General features: G+C 42.7%; 1 protein-coding gene across 1 annotated transcript; it reads right to left on the bottom strand.

Annotated features, from left to right (window-relative positions):
• Positions 1-553: 553 nt before the first annotated feature.
• LOC133017518 (phosphatidylinositol 4-phosphate 5-kinase type-1 gamma-like) lies at positions 554-14,403 on the bottom strand. The gene is made up of 18 exons (XM_061083624.1): positions 14,328-14,403; positions 10,042-10,070; positions 9,851-9,940; positions 9,613-9,743; positions 9,391-9,508; positions 7,778-7,930; positions 6,812-7,111; positions 5,975-6,183; positions 5,811-5,894; positions 5,058-5,106; positions 4,810-4,894; positions 4,507-4,698; positions 3,339-3,495; positions 3,175-3,243; positions 2,532-3,087; positions 1,784-1,856; positions 722-807; positions 554-620 (listed from the first exon to the last, which is right to left on the bottom strand). The coding sequence occupies exons 1-18, from the start codon at positions 14,401-14,403 to the stop codon at positions 618-620; spliced, it is 2,460 nt and encodes an 819-aa protein (XP_060939607.1). The 3' UTR covers positions 554-617.
• Between the last annotated feature and the right edge of the window lie 677 nt (positions 14,404-15,080).

Raw genomic sequence — 15,080 nt, 5'->3', positions numbered from 1 at the left:
ATTCACTGTCAGATCAAGTGGATCACCACACACCACTGGAGAAACAGAACACGGTGCAAACACACAACATCATTGACCGTTTCAGTGTCAGTTTTTTCACACAATAACCAACATAAATTATTTCAAATGACCGATAAAGTGCTAAACAATTAAGAGTATATACAGCATTGACATGCCCCTAATGGAAAATAAAAGCATGAATACACTCATAATCAGTCAAAAAGAGGAAGTGAGATCCCGTCCTGTACGTCTGTATTGCATAGCCAGAGCTGGCACAGTGCATGTGACTCATGGACACTACACACCTCCACAGCAGGACCAACAACACCACCTGACCTAAAGCCACAGAAATCAGTTAATTCTCCACTTGATGTCAAGTCAGATTGTCCATGAATCAATAGTTTAAGATTTATGATCTTTTTTTCTTGCATAATATTTTGATAACTGTTTGTCTGTGTATTGTTGTATACTTCTAAATTCATTCCGTCGAGTCCGTCACAGTTGGCGAAGCGGGCCGTCCGCGTGCATCTTGGCCACCCGGGGTCGAATCTTCATCGAGTCCTGGCGCCTTTATTATTAAACCTCTCAGCTCCTGTCACTGGCGTCTCCACCTTGAGTTACTGAGAGGGAAACAGGAGATTATAACAGGCACGAGGGAAAGCAAACACAGGCACTCTGTTCTGTGCTTTAGCTGTAAATCCTGAGTGAGATGCTCACTCACTGTCTCACTCTCCCCATCTGAGCCCCTTCTGGTTGCTGAGCTGTGCAGAGGAGAGTACACCCAGCTCCGATCCTCCTGAGTCTGCCGTCGTCACATCCGTCCAGCAGAGGCCAGCAGCGGGGGACCGAGGACGAGAGCAGAGGAGTGAGTTGGGAAAAGACATATTTATAAAAACATTGAGTTGATTAAAGCTGAACTGTGTGATGTTCGGTCAGTCAGTATGTGATTCATTATTACTGTCCAGAGGATGATTTGTTATGTTTTAAATACCAAACACTTCTTGTCTGTAGGAATGTTTTAAACTGCAATTTAATTTAGATGAAATAAGGAAACTCAGCAGAGTCACAGTTTGAATGGGTGAAATTATATTTTGGCTAAAATGAGTGTAAATTTACTTTCAAGACAGTGGGATCATATTTTCTCAGTCAGGTAACTGGGAGTGATAAGATCCACAATGAGCACAGAATTTTCTCATTAAGTCTAATTTTAGTTTTAAATCAGATTAGTTTTTTTTCTTCTTAACAATTCAATGTCAAGTGCATCAGAGATCAGTAACATTAGAATTTAAATTAAAGAGTGCATATGTTTTCTTGCCTCTACTGTGAAGTGCAGCTTTAATAAACAGGGGATTTTCATCGTCACACAGGAGAATTCATTGTAGCCAAGCACGGACAACAGGGATCAGCTCCTCTGTTCTACCTGGGTGCCAGGGGGCGTAACCTCGAGGGATCACTAAGCCAATACAAGCGACAACAGGTGACTAACTGCAGGGCAAGATCCTCAGACATTTCATTCACAGTTTATGTAATGCGTTTTGTGCAGATTCATGCTCCCTGTAAAAGCATGGAAAGGCTGTATGGGAAGGTGCAGTTTTTACATGCAGTACTTATTTTTGCACGTGAAACTAAATAAGTCATGTATAATGCGCTGTAGCTTTATTTTTAACTCCTTCTGAGGATCTGTTTCTCGTGACCGTCCCAACAGTCACCAGAACTGCCAGCGTCTATGGGAACATCTCTCAGCATTACAAATGACTCCCACTACCCTTGTGGTGACTTACATTGTAACTCAAGCTAGAGTTTAGCTTACGACGGCCAAGCACTGGGGAGTACACCCAGTATCTGCCGTCTGCGTACTGATGGATGGACACACACAGATGAACACAGAGATAATGCGTGGGCAGGAAAAGAAAGGGAATTGAAATAATACACAAGTAACAAAGGAGAACTACAATGGATGATGTGAAGCGATTATTAGAGGCTGAGAGGAAGAAAGAAAGTGGAAATGGAGAATAAACGCAATAATGCATGAGCAGAACTTCATACAAAAGACAGAGTAATGGAGAGCTGTGCATGACAGTGACAGTGATCTGAATGCAGACTGACAGATATAAATACATCATGCTGGAAGGAAAGACAACCCTAGTGTTTTGCTGGTGCATCCAGAAGCATGAACTCAGATCAAAAGCATTTTGGACAGCGAGAGCACCGCGTAATACGTGCATACCGCAACACACACCCGCACACGCACACTCACACAGACACATGCACACAATCACACACTCAGTCACAAACACTCCACGCCCTCACCATCACAACTCTACCACGCTGTCCTGACTGTGCCACTGCAAGAGACCCAGTGGATAAAAGGAAAACAGAGGAAGAAGAAAAACCTTGACCCTCTGGAAGTGGATTCATCCATTATTGATATAATGTATACTTAGTTTTCTACATTGAAACTACACTTTAACTTCACTTCTTTGAAAGTTTTTCATAAAAAAGGACCCAAAAATTGAGGATGGCAAACTTACAAAATAGATGTCGGACACCTGCACCTCTCCATCCAAAGAGTTGTGGCTGCTGGACAAGGACAGCTGATTGCACGACGTGCGCGGCTCCCGCCGAGGCACCTGGGGGCTCGGAGGGACCGAGGAGGGAGGTGTCGAGGGGAGAGGGTGAGAGGAGCTTTGGGGGGGTGAGTAGGAAGACGCGGGGCAGATGGGAGTAAATGCCGAGGCGGGAGGGAGCGTGGAGGCGTTGGCCGAGGTGGGACGTGTGGATGGTGCGGCTGAGGGAGAGAACAGAGGAGAGGGAGTGGAAGCCTGAGCAGCCGTGGGAGAGGTGAGTGGTTTGGTGGACGGACAGATGGATGAGGAGAACGTGGTGGAGGAAGACCTCCCGGTGGCTTGCACAGCGGAGGAGGAAGAAACGGAGCAAGGAGGAAGGGTAGAGGAGGAATGTGCTGTGGACGGACTGAGAGAGGGAGGGGTGGAGGGAGCGAAGGCGCCGGGCTGATGATCCAGTGACAGGTGGCTGGGAGAGGTCATCTCTGTCATCTGGGTGAGCTCCGTGCTCTGGGGGATTTTACTATAGGAGGCAGAATGAATAACACCGTTAAAATACTGTCACACAGGAAGCTCTGGAAGATTTTAAATCCTGTGTGTGTGTTTTCACCTTAACTCCACCTCCACTGTTATGGTGTCCTGCTTTTCCCCATGAACCTCAACCACCTCTTTTTGTGACCTGAAAAAACACAAAGTTTGATGCTCTCATGTCTTCCATTCGTATATTTTCCCAGCAGAATATTTGGAATCAGATATGAAGCTGCATATTCTCACCTGACCACACTCGGTGAGTGCAGCTGCCTCCTGTAGCGGGGGTGCTCCGGAGTATCGTAGGGGGTGGTGGGTAAGGAGTTGTTGGAAGAAAGCGTGGTCGCAATAGACGCAGTGGTGGCATCTTCAAAAGACGGCGGAGTGCAGGGTGGTTCTCTCCCTGTAAGAGAGAGGAACATTCGATAAAATATATGACATATGCAAGACGAATGGTAAATGCTCTGTATTTGTATGGAGCTTTTCTTGTCTGCACGACCACTCAAAGCGAGTTGCAGTACAGTTTTTGCCATTCACTTTCTCTATGAGAAGGGGCCATTCAGGGTTCAGTATCTTGCCCAAGGACATGTCGGCATGCAATGAAAATGAACGAGATAAAAATTAACAATAACAATTCAAGCAAACTGCCATTTAGATGTTCAACACATCCCAGACAATTACTGCCGATGGTAGTACTTTCTACGTTTTGCTTTGTGATCACATTATATCTCAATCTAGTCTCAACTCGTTAAGATTAAGTTTTAATTTGATTCCGTTGCAATTGCTGTTATTTCGCTGCTGCTCTTGTTTCTCCTCAGGGATCGATTAAAGGGTCACTTCATGTCATTTAAAGAGAAAATGCAGCTCTCAACTGCACAAAAGAGAAGTTAACAGCATTCTAAATTTAGAGAGACACAAGGAATTGAGGTCAAACGAGGACTCTCCAGCTAACTCTCTTCACCTCTGTCAAGGAGGTTATGTTTTTGTCTGAGTTTGTTTGTCTGTTGTCGCATGATTACAAAAAAACTACTGGATGGATTACCAGGAGATTTGGTGGTCAGGGAAAGAACCCATTCAAATTTGGTCTTGATGTGGATCACAATCTTTTCTCCCCCTTTCTTTAACCTTGTGAGATTTGCTTCCAAGAAAATTACACTTTTACCTTCGCCAAGAAAGTAAAAATGTTTGTTGGCTCTGCTTGTTTGCTATTAAGAAGCATTACATAAAAACTATTCATCTTATTTCTATGAAGTTTTGTCCAGGGATGGAGACTGAAGTCTCTAAACAGTCTCAGACGAAAGACTTCTGGTGTGTTTGGAGTGAAAAGTCAAGACCTGAACCCTCTGCTTAAATCCCTTCATTGTACTTCAGGTCTTTGCATCACTGTGGACTAAGAGTCAATAAGAAGTCCTACCGTTGTCCTCCAGCATGGGGAAGCTGTGAGCTCCGCGCAGGTTCTCCAGGTTGTCCAGGTTCTCCAGGTTGTCCAGGTTCTCCTGCCTCTCGTCGCTCACTGAGGGTCTCTGTCCAGTTGAGCCGGTTCCTGCATTGGACTTGGACATGGAGAGAGCCCCTCGGCCCCTCTTAGATGGAGAGGATCGCAATGCTGTGAAAACAGGGGACACATATACTCTCATTCCAATGTGGATTTGCAATGTTGTCATCAAACATAAGCATGTAGAAGGGTATAAGGTTCGTGCACATTTTGCAGACTCACAGCTGCTCTTCTTGAACACAACGGTGCTGCAGAATTTGAAGAACCTCTCAGCATAGAAACAAGGTCTGTGGACCGACACTGTGTCCTGGGGACGAGAAGAGACATCAGGTCAATGCAACTTCATTGATGGTGCACTTTTCAAACAATGACAAAATGTCTAAAAGTGGCAAAACATTAGATTTTTCAGACTTTCTGAGGTTTGCTTAACTTATATAGTATTACGCACCAGTTGTGTGAAAGCTACTCACCCCATCATGGATGAGCGACTTCCAGGAGTGCTCCAGTTTCTTAATCAGTCTGTCAGACAAGACAATCAATTATTTAGCTCAGCCAGTGATTCACTGTGGTTACCTGGCAACTCCGAGGCTGAACCAGAGGCTGCCGTCCTACTTGCATTAGCAGTTTTAAATCGGTTTTAAAAGACTGTATTTCATGTCTGACCCCTCACATCTCTGTATGTCCACACTTCACAGTTCTGTTTCTCCTCCGTTTAAGCACAGCAACACATGAACTGTTTCTCTGTGATCTCTCATCATCTTCTAATATTCCTTGCAGACACATCAAGCCTGAATTTCTATCAGCCAAACCCGAGCATATCCTCAGTGTGAAGCCATGGAGAAATATATTTTTTGTCTTTTAATGTGTTTAGTAGATGTCCAATAATAATATAAATATACCAAATAATTAAGTACTACTTATACCTCAGACTAAGAAGGTAACTTAAAACATTTGTATATATAACCATGAAAATATGAGAACCTGGTCAGACCCTTTTCTTTTTAAATTAAAATCTCAATTCTCAAAGAGAGGATTTGTGTTTCCTTAGTTGTCAATAAGAGTCCATAAGAAATTTAAATGTTGGAAGCGAGTTGCAGACATTTTACATTTTTGGAAAATGGAAAAGTTTTTCTTTAAATTCACATTTTAAATTATGTACTAATTTATTGATATTACAAAGGTAAACTGTGAAAGACCTTCAACTGCTGCATTTTGTTGCCCACCTGTAGGACTGCAGAATATCAATAATCCCGATGAACAGCAGGAGGCGCTCTCCCTTACCACCGACGGCTGGAATGCCTCCCATACTGCGACAGAGAGGAGAACGTTATGGAAACAAACAATTAAATGTGATGATGAGGACAAATGTTGTGAGACTAGAACTCACGTGTCGTCATGGTCCAGTGTATCCCTGCATGTGGAGCCTCCCTGTATAGACTCCATAGCAGTGGAGTACAGGGCTCTCTGGGCCGCCGGCTTCTTCTCATCCCCCCCGTCCGCAGGCGAACCCTGGGACTGATACTCTCTCTCTGCTTGGGTCTTATTGTGGACACCGAGCAGCAAACTGTAGTCCATGATCTTAAAACTCTCCAGGACCTCAAATGAAAAGCACACAGGAGCCACACTTTAAAACAAGCTTCCAAGAGAATAACATGTTTGTGTTTGCCAAGAAGGTTATGTGTGTTTGTTGTTTAGCAGGATTATACAAAAACTACTCATGCGTTTTATATGAATTGCTGTGGAGAGACATGACCCAAAGAAGATCCATTTTTCTTTCCACTTCATTTACATTGCAAGATAGGTTGTTTTTCAACATTATCCTTAAATTCTATAAATTCATTGATCTTGATGAATCAATTTTATGTGTGTGTTGTTTGTGGCATATAAGATAGTTATAATAAGGTTTCATAAGGGAACTGCTGAAGCTGGATGGAGGCATGTGCTCCACTGACTGCTATTCTAGTTAATGTAAATGTTATAATTTTGCGGCCTGGGGCAATGGTGAAAATTAACATATGCTTTAGAAATACATAAACCACCTAATCTACTCTTTTATTCTGCCTTTTGATCTATAGTTCATCTAATAAGAGATGGAAATAAAATCAAACAACAAAATAAAATCCATCCGTCCATCCATGTAGTATCTAGATTGTTTATCCTTTGCGGGTTAAAGTAAATCCACTTCTCTACTATTCATCCCCCTCCACCTCCTCCTCTCTCTCACCAGACAGTCTCTCTGTAGCGTTTTGACCAGAGCACTGTATGTGTCTTGGTCCATGATGAGACCTTCAGGAACGTCGCACAGAAAGTCCAGGTCTTTGAAAGTAGGTTTGGACTTCTCTCTCTCCTTCTTGGAAGCTCGCCTCTTGTACGTCGAGCCCTTCAGGTCGAACTTGAGGTGCATGCGTACGGAGCGTGGTAAAATGTTGTTCATCACGACAACTCGGATGTTCTTCCCCCCACACTGGACGCAATAGAGCCCAAAAAACTTTGGCAGCAAAGTCCGGGGGTTCTGGTTCAGGTTCTGGAGAGAGGTTGGTCGAGAAGACAAAGGAAAAGAGACTTAGAAAGGAAGAAATATTGTTTCGTAACAAGTCACCTAGTCTATGTGGTTTGGCCCCAGTACTGTGCACCTGCCACTCAGCGTGACCCACCTACAGGCCTCAGGCCTCACCACTGTGACTCGCTTAACCTGTTATGAAGTACTTAGCCCAGGTCTTAGTCAGGTTCCAGCTCTCTGCTCTTATCTCTTACAGGGATGCCTGCTGGCGTCACTGCTGACTGAGGCCAACACCAAGGGGTAAAGAGGATAACGATGAGCACAAGCTCCAGCCCCTGCACTGCACTTAAGCATGTGCTCATGTACACAAGCACACTGTCATTACATTACTCACCATGAAGTACTTCTGAACTCTCAATGTATGTTTGCATTATTCAGATTTCCACTACTCTCCTCTTATCTACTGTGTGCCTTATGACTGCATACTATGTTGTACTGTGTACTCAGTTAAACTCGAGGCGAAAAAGGTTTTACATTTTTGAATATGTGGAGAATGGTAATTTTACATTTTCTTTCATCTAGGGTAAATACAGATCTAAAATGACTAGTTTCCAGAAATATTGCCTGCTTGTGTTTCAAAGGAAACATTAACATTAAGCATTTGAAAAGATGCCAATGAGAGAGACTTACCATATAGTAACCAGGGAGCAGCTTCTGTAGAAACTCAGCCTCCTTGTGCTGCACGGTTTTAACGATAAACTCGTCATCACGGGTGACGTAAAATATGGAGCCACTAGCTCCTGGATTCGTCAGCTCGATCAACGGCTCATTACACAGAGAATACTAAAAGCAGCAGGGACACAGAGGAATGAATATAGATTAGAATATGTCAGACAATTTCACTTAAAATCTTTGAAAAGAACGTTTTGACATAACTTGTCTTGCTTTGAAGAAATAATCTGTCTCTCTTGAAAAAGACATTGAAAATGTCTTTAAATGTAATTCGTGAGGTGTTGTTTAACAAGTCAGTATTTTCTTGCAGGGCTCAGGTTGGATCTAAAACAGCTTTCAAATAACCAACAAAATACCAACATATCAACCCCTGCACAAAGTATTGCTCATCAGCAGCAAAAATGGAACTTTGTTTTTGCTCGTGTAAGGAGATGATTATGATTATGAGAGTAAACTGAAGTGAACAATATTAAACTGCACAAGTGGCAGCTCAACGTGGAATTGGAATTCACATCCGAAGTCTCACAGCCAATAAGACTTAAATGAGAACATGAGACTTAAGTTGAAAAGTGAGAGAAAGTGCCCCTTGGCTTTTTGCTAATTTGTAACCAAGTAATTCTATTTTCTGGGGCTCAGTCAACACAAAGCAATTAACACTGGTACCCCACCACCCACCACCATCACAAACACATGCGGACACACACCACTCTCTGAATGTCTGCTGCACTACTTGGAGTTTAAAAAAGGCAGCTTTAGTCTTCTAATCTCCCTCTGGCACAGGGAGAGAGTGAGCTTAAACATGCAGCTGAGTTCACTGTATGTCACTACATGTGAGCGCATGTGGGAGTGGGGAGTGGTATGTGTGTGTGTGTGTGTGTGTGTGTGTGTGTGTGTGTGTGTGTGTGTGTGTGTGTGTGTGTGTGTGTGTGTGTGTGTGTGTGTGTGTGTGTGTGTGTGCACCGTGACATGCAAAATATGTGAGGGGGGGACGCACAAGTGTCTTATTTGTATGTGCGTGCTTTTCTGTTGATGCGTGTGGGTGTTTAATGATCCTCATCACTGGTGATGAGGACGGATTTTCTTCAACAACTCTATTAATCATTAGTCAAATCCTGACCCTCACATTAAGCTGCTGTATGTTTGATATACTTTTATCACACAGTGATTTATCCCACTGATATCAGATAAGAAGTTAAAAAACTGATTTCAATGAACTCTAATTTGACAAATAGAAATTCGCTTAAATGTGTTTTGCTGTCTTATGTTGCATTTATTTGGACTTTGTCATATTTAATCATGTATTTAGCAGTTACTTTAATCCCAATATTCATGAAAAATAGATAACCAAAAGCCTACTTTCTTTTGTTCTCGTTCCAAAGTCAGTTTTCTAAAAAAGAAAGAAGGTCCTAGCAAATGTTTTATCCAAAGGTGTTCTGACGCAAATAATTTTGTGTGGTATGCGTATTCATTATTCATGATGATGTAGTTTGATAGCAAACAATTCCCTTGTTCATGTTATCAAGGAGATACTCTCAATGCACCGGGGGTCATCAGAGAAATGTAAATCTCACCAGGTAGTCATCAGGTCGGATCCCAAACAGCTCTCTGAAGTAGCGGAAGGCAACAGGAGCGTAGGTTTTAAACCTGAAGTCTAGGTAGTGGTGGGCGGGTGTGAGGTTGCTGCCTTCGCTGTGTGGAGCAAGGCAGGGTCGTTACAAAAAGTGCAAAAGAAGCGGAAGTTTTACATAAGACGCTTCCCACACACTTGTGATCACACGCATAAAAAAACACACTTGGGGAAGAAGATGCTTTCGACCACGTAGAAGTCCTGCATCAGCACGTCTCTCTCAGGCTTGGAGCTGAGGTTGCCAACGGTGTAGCCAATACCCAGCTGGATGGCCCCTTTCAAGGCAGAGGAGGAGGTCTGGAGGTGGAGAAGTGAAGAGAACAACAGCGTTAGGCGTGGGTGGGAAGAACTTGATGAAATCGTGACTCAAAGCCAACCGACAAACAAGAGGAAGAGGTCTATACCTTCTTGTACGAGGTCTCTCCAGAGGCGTCGACTCTCCTGTGGCCGATCTTCCTCTCGTTGGCTAGGCCCGCTCCGAACGGGGACGGCATCTGTCACAAGGAGTAGAGTAGATATGGTTTATGATTCTATCAGAGGTCATACGCAGAGAAACAGAAAGGGACAAATGGAGAAGTGTGAAGTGGCCTCTCACCTCTGTTGTCTGAGCCCTCCTGGCTGAATCTGTGGACAGAAACAGAGACAAATAGATTGAGAAAGTTGTTTTTGATATGTAGCATGAGTTAGAAATGAATGGATAACTGATTGGGGGGTTGGAGGTTGTTACCGGATAAAATCAGTTGAATGAATAACAACCAGCCTCAGGACAAAAATAAAAATTACCTTTGATTTTAAGAAATGTATAATGTGCAATCATTAAGTTTTAATATCTCTTCTATCATCATCTAAATATCTTAAATACAGAAATGCAGACATTTCAAAATATTTAAAAGCCAGAGCTCTAGAGCAGCTACAAATGGACCTTATGCGCTGATTATTGATAGATATAGATTATATATATTATGCATATCACAATAACATCCTTCAGCTCATTCTTACTCTACTGTTTATTTTAAAAGAAGGATGCACAATTCCTTTATTGCACCAATTACAACTTTTTACATTACATTACATGTCATTTAGCTGACGCTTTTGTCCAAAGCGACATAAAGCTAATTCTGCAACTAATGAACCAGACAATCGTAACTCACCGGTCAAGAGTTCAAAAACTGCACGTAATTATTAATAAAGTTTGATAATCCAGAGAGAAAGAAAAAGACACCTGTCAAAACCAAACTCTGACATTGAGCGGTCGGACCACTGCAGAGAAGGGTGTGTTGTTTTTCTATCCCTGGATCAGTCAGATTTGTACTGAGAAGGTAAAAACTCTATTGGATTGACTTCCTCACTAATCTGAGCGCTGTCATTGGCCGAGGTCACCAGATCACATCGCCGACCAATCACAGAGGGGGATTAGGAGGAATCTTTCCCACCAACATGATGGACACAACTGGACCGTCTCTGTGTGCTTTGAATAGGATGATTGAGCAGAAGGAAGTGAATGAGAAAAGGAACAGTTGACTGTACTCCACTGTTACTACAAAGCACTCCACATCGTGGAGCTGAGTCTCAGGTCATGTGAGGATGAAGATTAAGAGAAGTCCTGCTGAGAGAGCAGGGATAATGAATCTTTAAGCCATGTTATAGCACAAACCACACAACTGTAGCGTATGTTGTTACTGAGGCACCTCAAAATATAATGACACTTCATACACAATATGAATACATCTAGGGCGGTGTGGCCTATAGGGGGTAGAGTGGGTGTTCTCCAACAAGAAGGTTGCCGGTTCAATCCCCACTCTTCTCTATCTGCATGCCGAAGTGTCCTTGGCAAGATCCTGAACCCCTTAATGGCCCCTCATAAATGTTGAGTGTACTAAAAAAAAAAAATGTAAGTCGCTTTGGACAAAAGCATCAGCTAAAATGACATGTAATAAAAAATAATGACTTCTAATACACACATTTTAACTAACAAGCCTGACGATGAGGTAGTACAGTCCTGGGGACACATTTAAGGAGTAGTTCACCCATTGCATTGGATTTGACTTCAACGTTGTTTACCCCTGAAACTCCAAAAGGTTTTAGTGGAGTCAAGCACTTCACCCAAAATGTCCCTTTTAGCTTTAAGTCAAATGCTGAGTCTTACATGCTCATAATGACAGTAAGCATGCTGATGTTTTGCTGGGATAATTTTTACCTGGTTTACCATCTAAAATTTTCAAATTAGTCCATCGTTAGATTTAAGATGGTCCCAACTAAAATGAAAACTTCCATTGTTGACCTGATGGTGGCACTAGATGACAAGTCAGCAGATCAATAAAGTCATGACAACACGTTTCATTGAAGTCTTTCTTTGCCTTTCACTATGCATACCGTTAGATAAAACATATCAAAGGAATACTAATATATGAATGAGTTAAGAAAAAGGCAAAGATACACAAATATGGCAACAAAGACACAGCGTTTAAGAGCGGCGCAATCAAACATGGTGAGTCCCATGAAGACAGAAACTGTCAACGGCCAAGTTCTTTATCTATAAATGTAAAAGTGAAATCCCCTTTTGGTAAAAAGAAGCAGAATCCCATATTAGAACATTATCTACCTCAATAAATAAAACCTAATAAAAAAGCTGTAAAAACCTATATGCTCCAAATTTAACATATTAATATCATTTTAATGCTGTAAATATATTGAGTTTTAATTGTGTGGCAGTTTGTCTGTTTTTTACATTATTGCTCTTCTGTTGATGATATGGCAAATTTATATATCTTTCCTATAGTCTTAAAGATCACTCAAAGCTTAACAGTACAAGTTGCAGTCACAGTTTCTATACAGCGCTTTTTATGCTTGCAGGCAGGAGGACCTGGGGATTGAACCAATGACCTTCTGGTTAATGGATGACTCACTCTACTCTTGACTTTTGTATTTCTGTTTTGGGGATTGATAGAGGGGAAAAAAGACATGGATGAATATAAAAAATTCAATGGAAGTCCATTTAATATTGGTTGAGATATTTGAGTCAGGACCAGAGTTGGACCAACATGGTAACTGATATCTCCGTCCCTAGATCCATGCCACTAGTGCGGCTGAAAAAGGAAAAACATTGAAATGTATTTTGGTACATGAAACAAACTTGGGAAAGTGTGCCATAACCCACCATGGTGCCAAAATTCAGCTTTCCTCTGCACAAACAAAAATGACTGGATCCATTTGGGCGCACACAGCTACTCACACCTGAAACCTCATTAATGATGCATTAGAGCCTGTAAGACAGAACAATGAGTGTCCTGAGACACACAGACACACACACACACACACCGCACACACACACACACACACACACACACACACAATCTCTGTAGGATTAGGGTCACGCCAGAATACTGTGCTACTGAGCTGCAAGCAACAAACAGTCGTTTGGAGGTTTTCATCATTATGTGAGGAACTGACGACTTGTAAAACGATGAGTGATTTTAATGTGTTAGGAAAACACAATAAAAATAGTGTGCGTTAATATTAAGAGATGTTTGCCCTAATGCCTGTGTATGTGTGTTTATAAGAGGATTATATCTCTCCCTTATCTGAACGTGCACATGCAAAGAAAACTTGTCGGACCTGCTAAACTAACGAGGATCAAATCTGCTTCTGTCCCGTTCGAAACATTATATTTGCAACATCATAAACCCAAAGAGGATATCCGGCCATTCTTTTTGTAGCCCACAACATGGTCAGAGATGCCGGGATTGATACCCACAAGGGATTAGTGTGTGGTTTATGCTATAATTCCATATCAGATTATGTAAAGCACTCTTCAGATTTAGCTATAAAGAGGACATGGGAAGAATTATGAAGACACACAGAGGTTGAAGCGAGGGACAAAATGACACTGGAGGGAGAATGTGTTTATCATAGTGCTGAAGGGCCCTGTCACACAGAGATGTGGCTCTTGCAGATACAAATGACTGTATTCCGTGCCTCTTTAGGACCTTTTACAGCATAAACATCAATCATGTCAGGAGCAGTAGGCAACAAAGCCCAGTCCTAATGAGGCTAAAGGTTAGTTTTGAGGTCCTAACCAAGGTTATGGGAAAGATGTGAAATGTGGTTATATAAATGAAAGTTAGGAATAGGCATGAATTGGTCACGGTTAAGGTTCAGGTTTTGGTTAGGCTGTCCACAATAAATGAAAGTCAATGCAAAGTCAATACATAAGGATAGGTTTACATGTGTGTCTATACTTGTTCAGATATTTTTGTGAGGACCATTAGAAGCCTAAACCTTATGGAATGAGAACATTATGGTAAAGTGAGGACATTTTGGTCAACCCTCGCTTTCTGACCCCATTTCAATGGGCTGATTGAAGGTTACAACTTAGGGTTAAACCCAGAATTATCCAGAATCCAGAATTTAGTTGTGATGTTTAAGGTTGTGGTATAAGGGTCTGGGGGATGCATTATGCCAATGAGTGTCTACACTAAGAAAGACGTACAAGGCTGTGTGTGCATGTGTGTGTATAACCTACATGAAAACATTTGTTTGTATGCATGCCACTACACACCTTGTGTTTGTGCAACCTGCAGTGACCCACTAACACTGTGGAGCATCCACAGCTGAGCAGCCTTGACTGTGACACTGTTATCTAACCAAGCTATTGATTATTCATTTCCACAGGTTAGGTTCCTCTCACTACTATTTCCTGCATCTGTCTCAGTGGGGAATAAAAAAAATCTCTTCAGTCTGCATACATTTACATAAGGCTGCATGACAGGATGTGCTCCCTATAGATCCATCTTCTCTCCTCCAGTGCACCAGCAGGTTTGGATACACCCCCCGTGCAATGATGGAAGGACACGAGAATGAGTCAGACGGAGACATACGCACCAGTGTCCCCCAGGTCGAGCTGGATGCTGAGGCTGGCGGAGCCGTCATCTCCGGGTTCCGCAGTGTCCCCGTCCATCTCCGGGACGAGCAGCCGCGTCCCTCCTCAGTCAGAAGAAGATGCGCGCCTCTCCACTCAATCCAGAAATCCCGCCATGTCACCGTGTTCGATGCTCGCTGCTGCGGTCGGGGCCTGTAGCTCCACGGGCGTGTGCATGTCACTGGTTTCCCTACCGTCAGACTGGGAGACTGGTTGGAGAGGCAGCTGTGCCGCTCATCTGCGCCGCTGCCGCCGCGGTGCGTCAGCGCTCTCACGCAAAGGGATGAGGCGCTCCAGCATCGTCGTGCCCGGATCACGAGGGACGTTTCACCGTCAGAGCGAGTGAGGACATATTCATATCAGAGTAGGAAATTAAATGATAACCCCCCTATTACAGATAACGTAACAAAATCAAATAAAACTGAAGCTTACACGATGAAAGTTAAATTGTCCCGTTGTAAAACATTAATAAATCACACACGGATATAAATTATTAATTCAATTTATGTTTTTTTTTCTTCATCTGCTGTCAATGGCTGCCAGTGTAGCAGCAGGATAAAAACAACATATTTTGCAATGTAGCCCAATTTTTACCCACATCCTCTCCACATACCACATGAGTGTTTGAAACGTGTTTCCCAGATCTGGGCCACAAGTTCACCACAGCAATACCACATGCCAGCCAAAGGTGGCCCCAATTTGTTTTGTGCATTTTG

The sequence above is a fragment of the Limanda limanda genome, chromosome 13 (genome assembly GCF_963576545.1).
Source record: "Limanda limanda chromosome 13, fLimLim1.1, whole genome shotgun sequence".
NCBI lineage: Eukaryota > Metazoa > Chordata > Actinopteri > Pleuronectiformes > Pleuronectidae > Limanda > Limanda limanda.
Note: the sequence above shows the minus strand (reverse complement) of the source record. Positions and strands in the feature narration are given on the sequence as shown.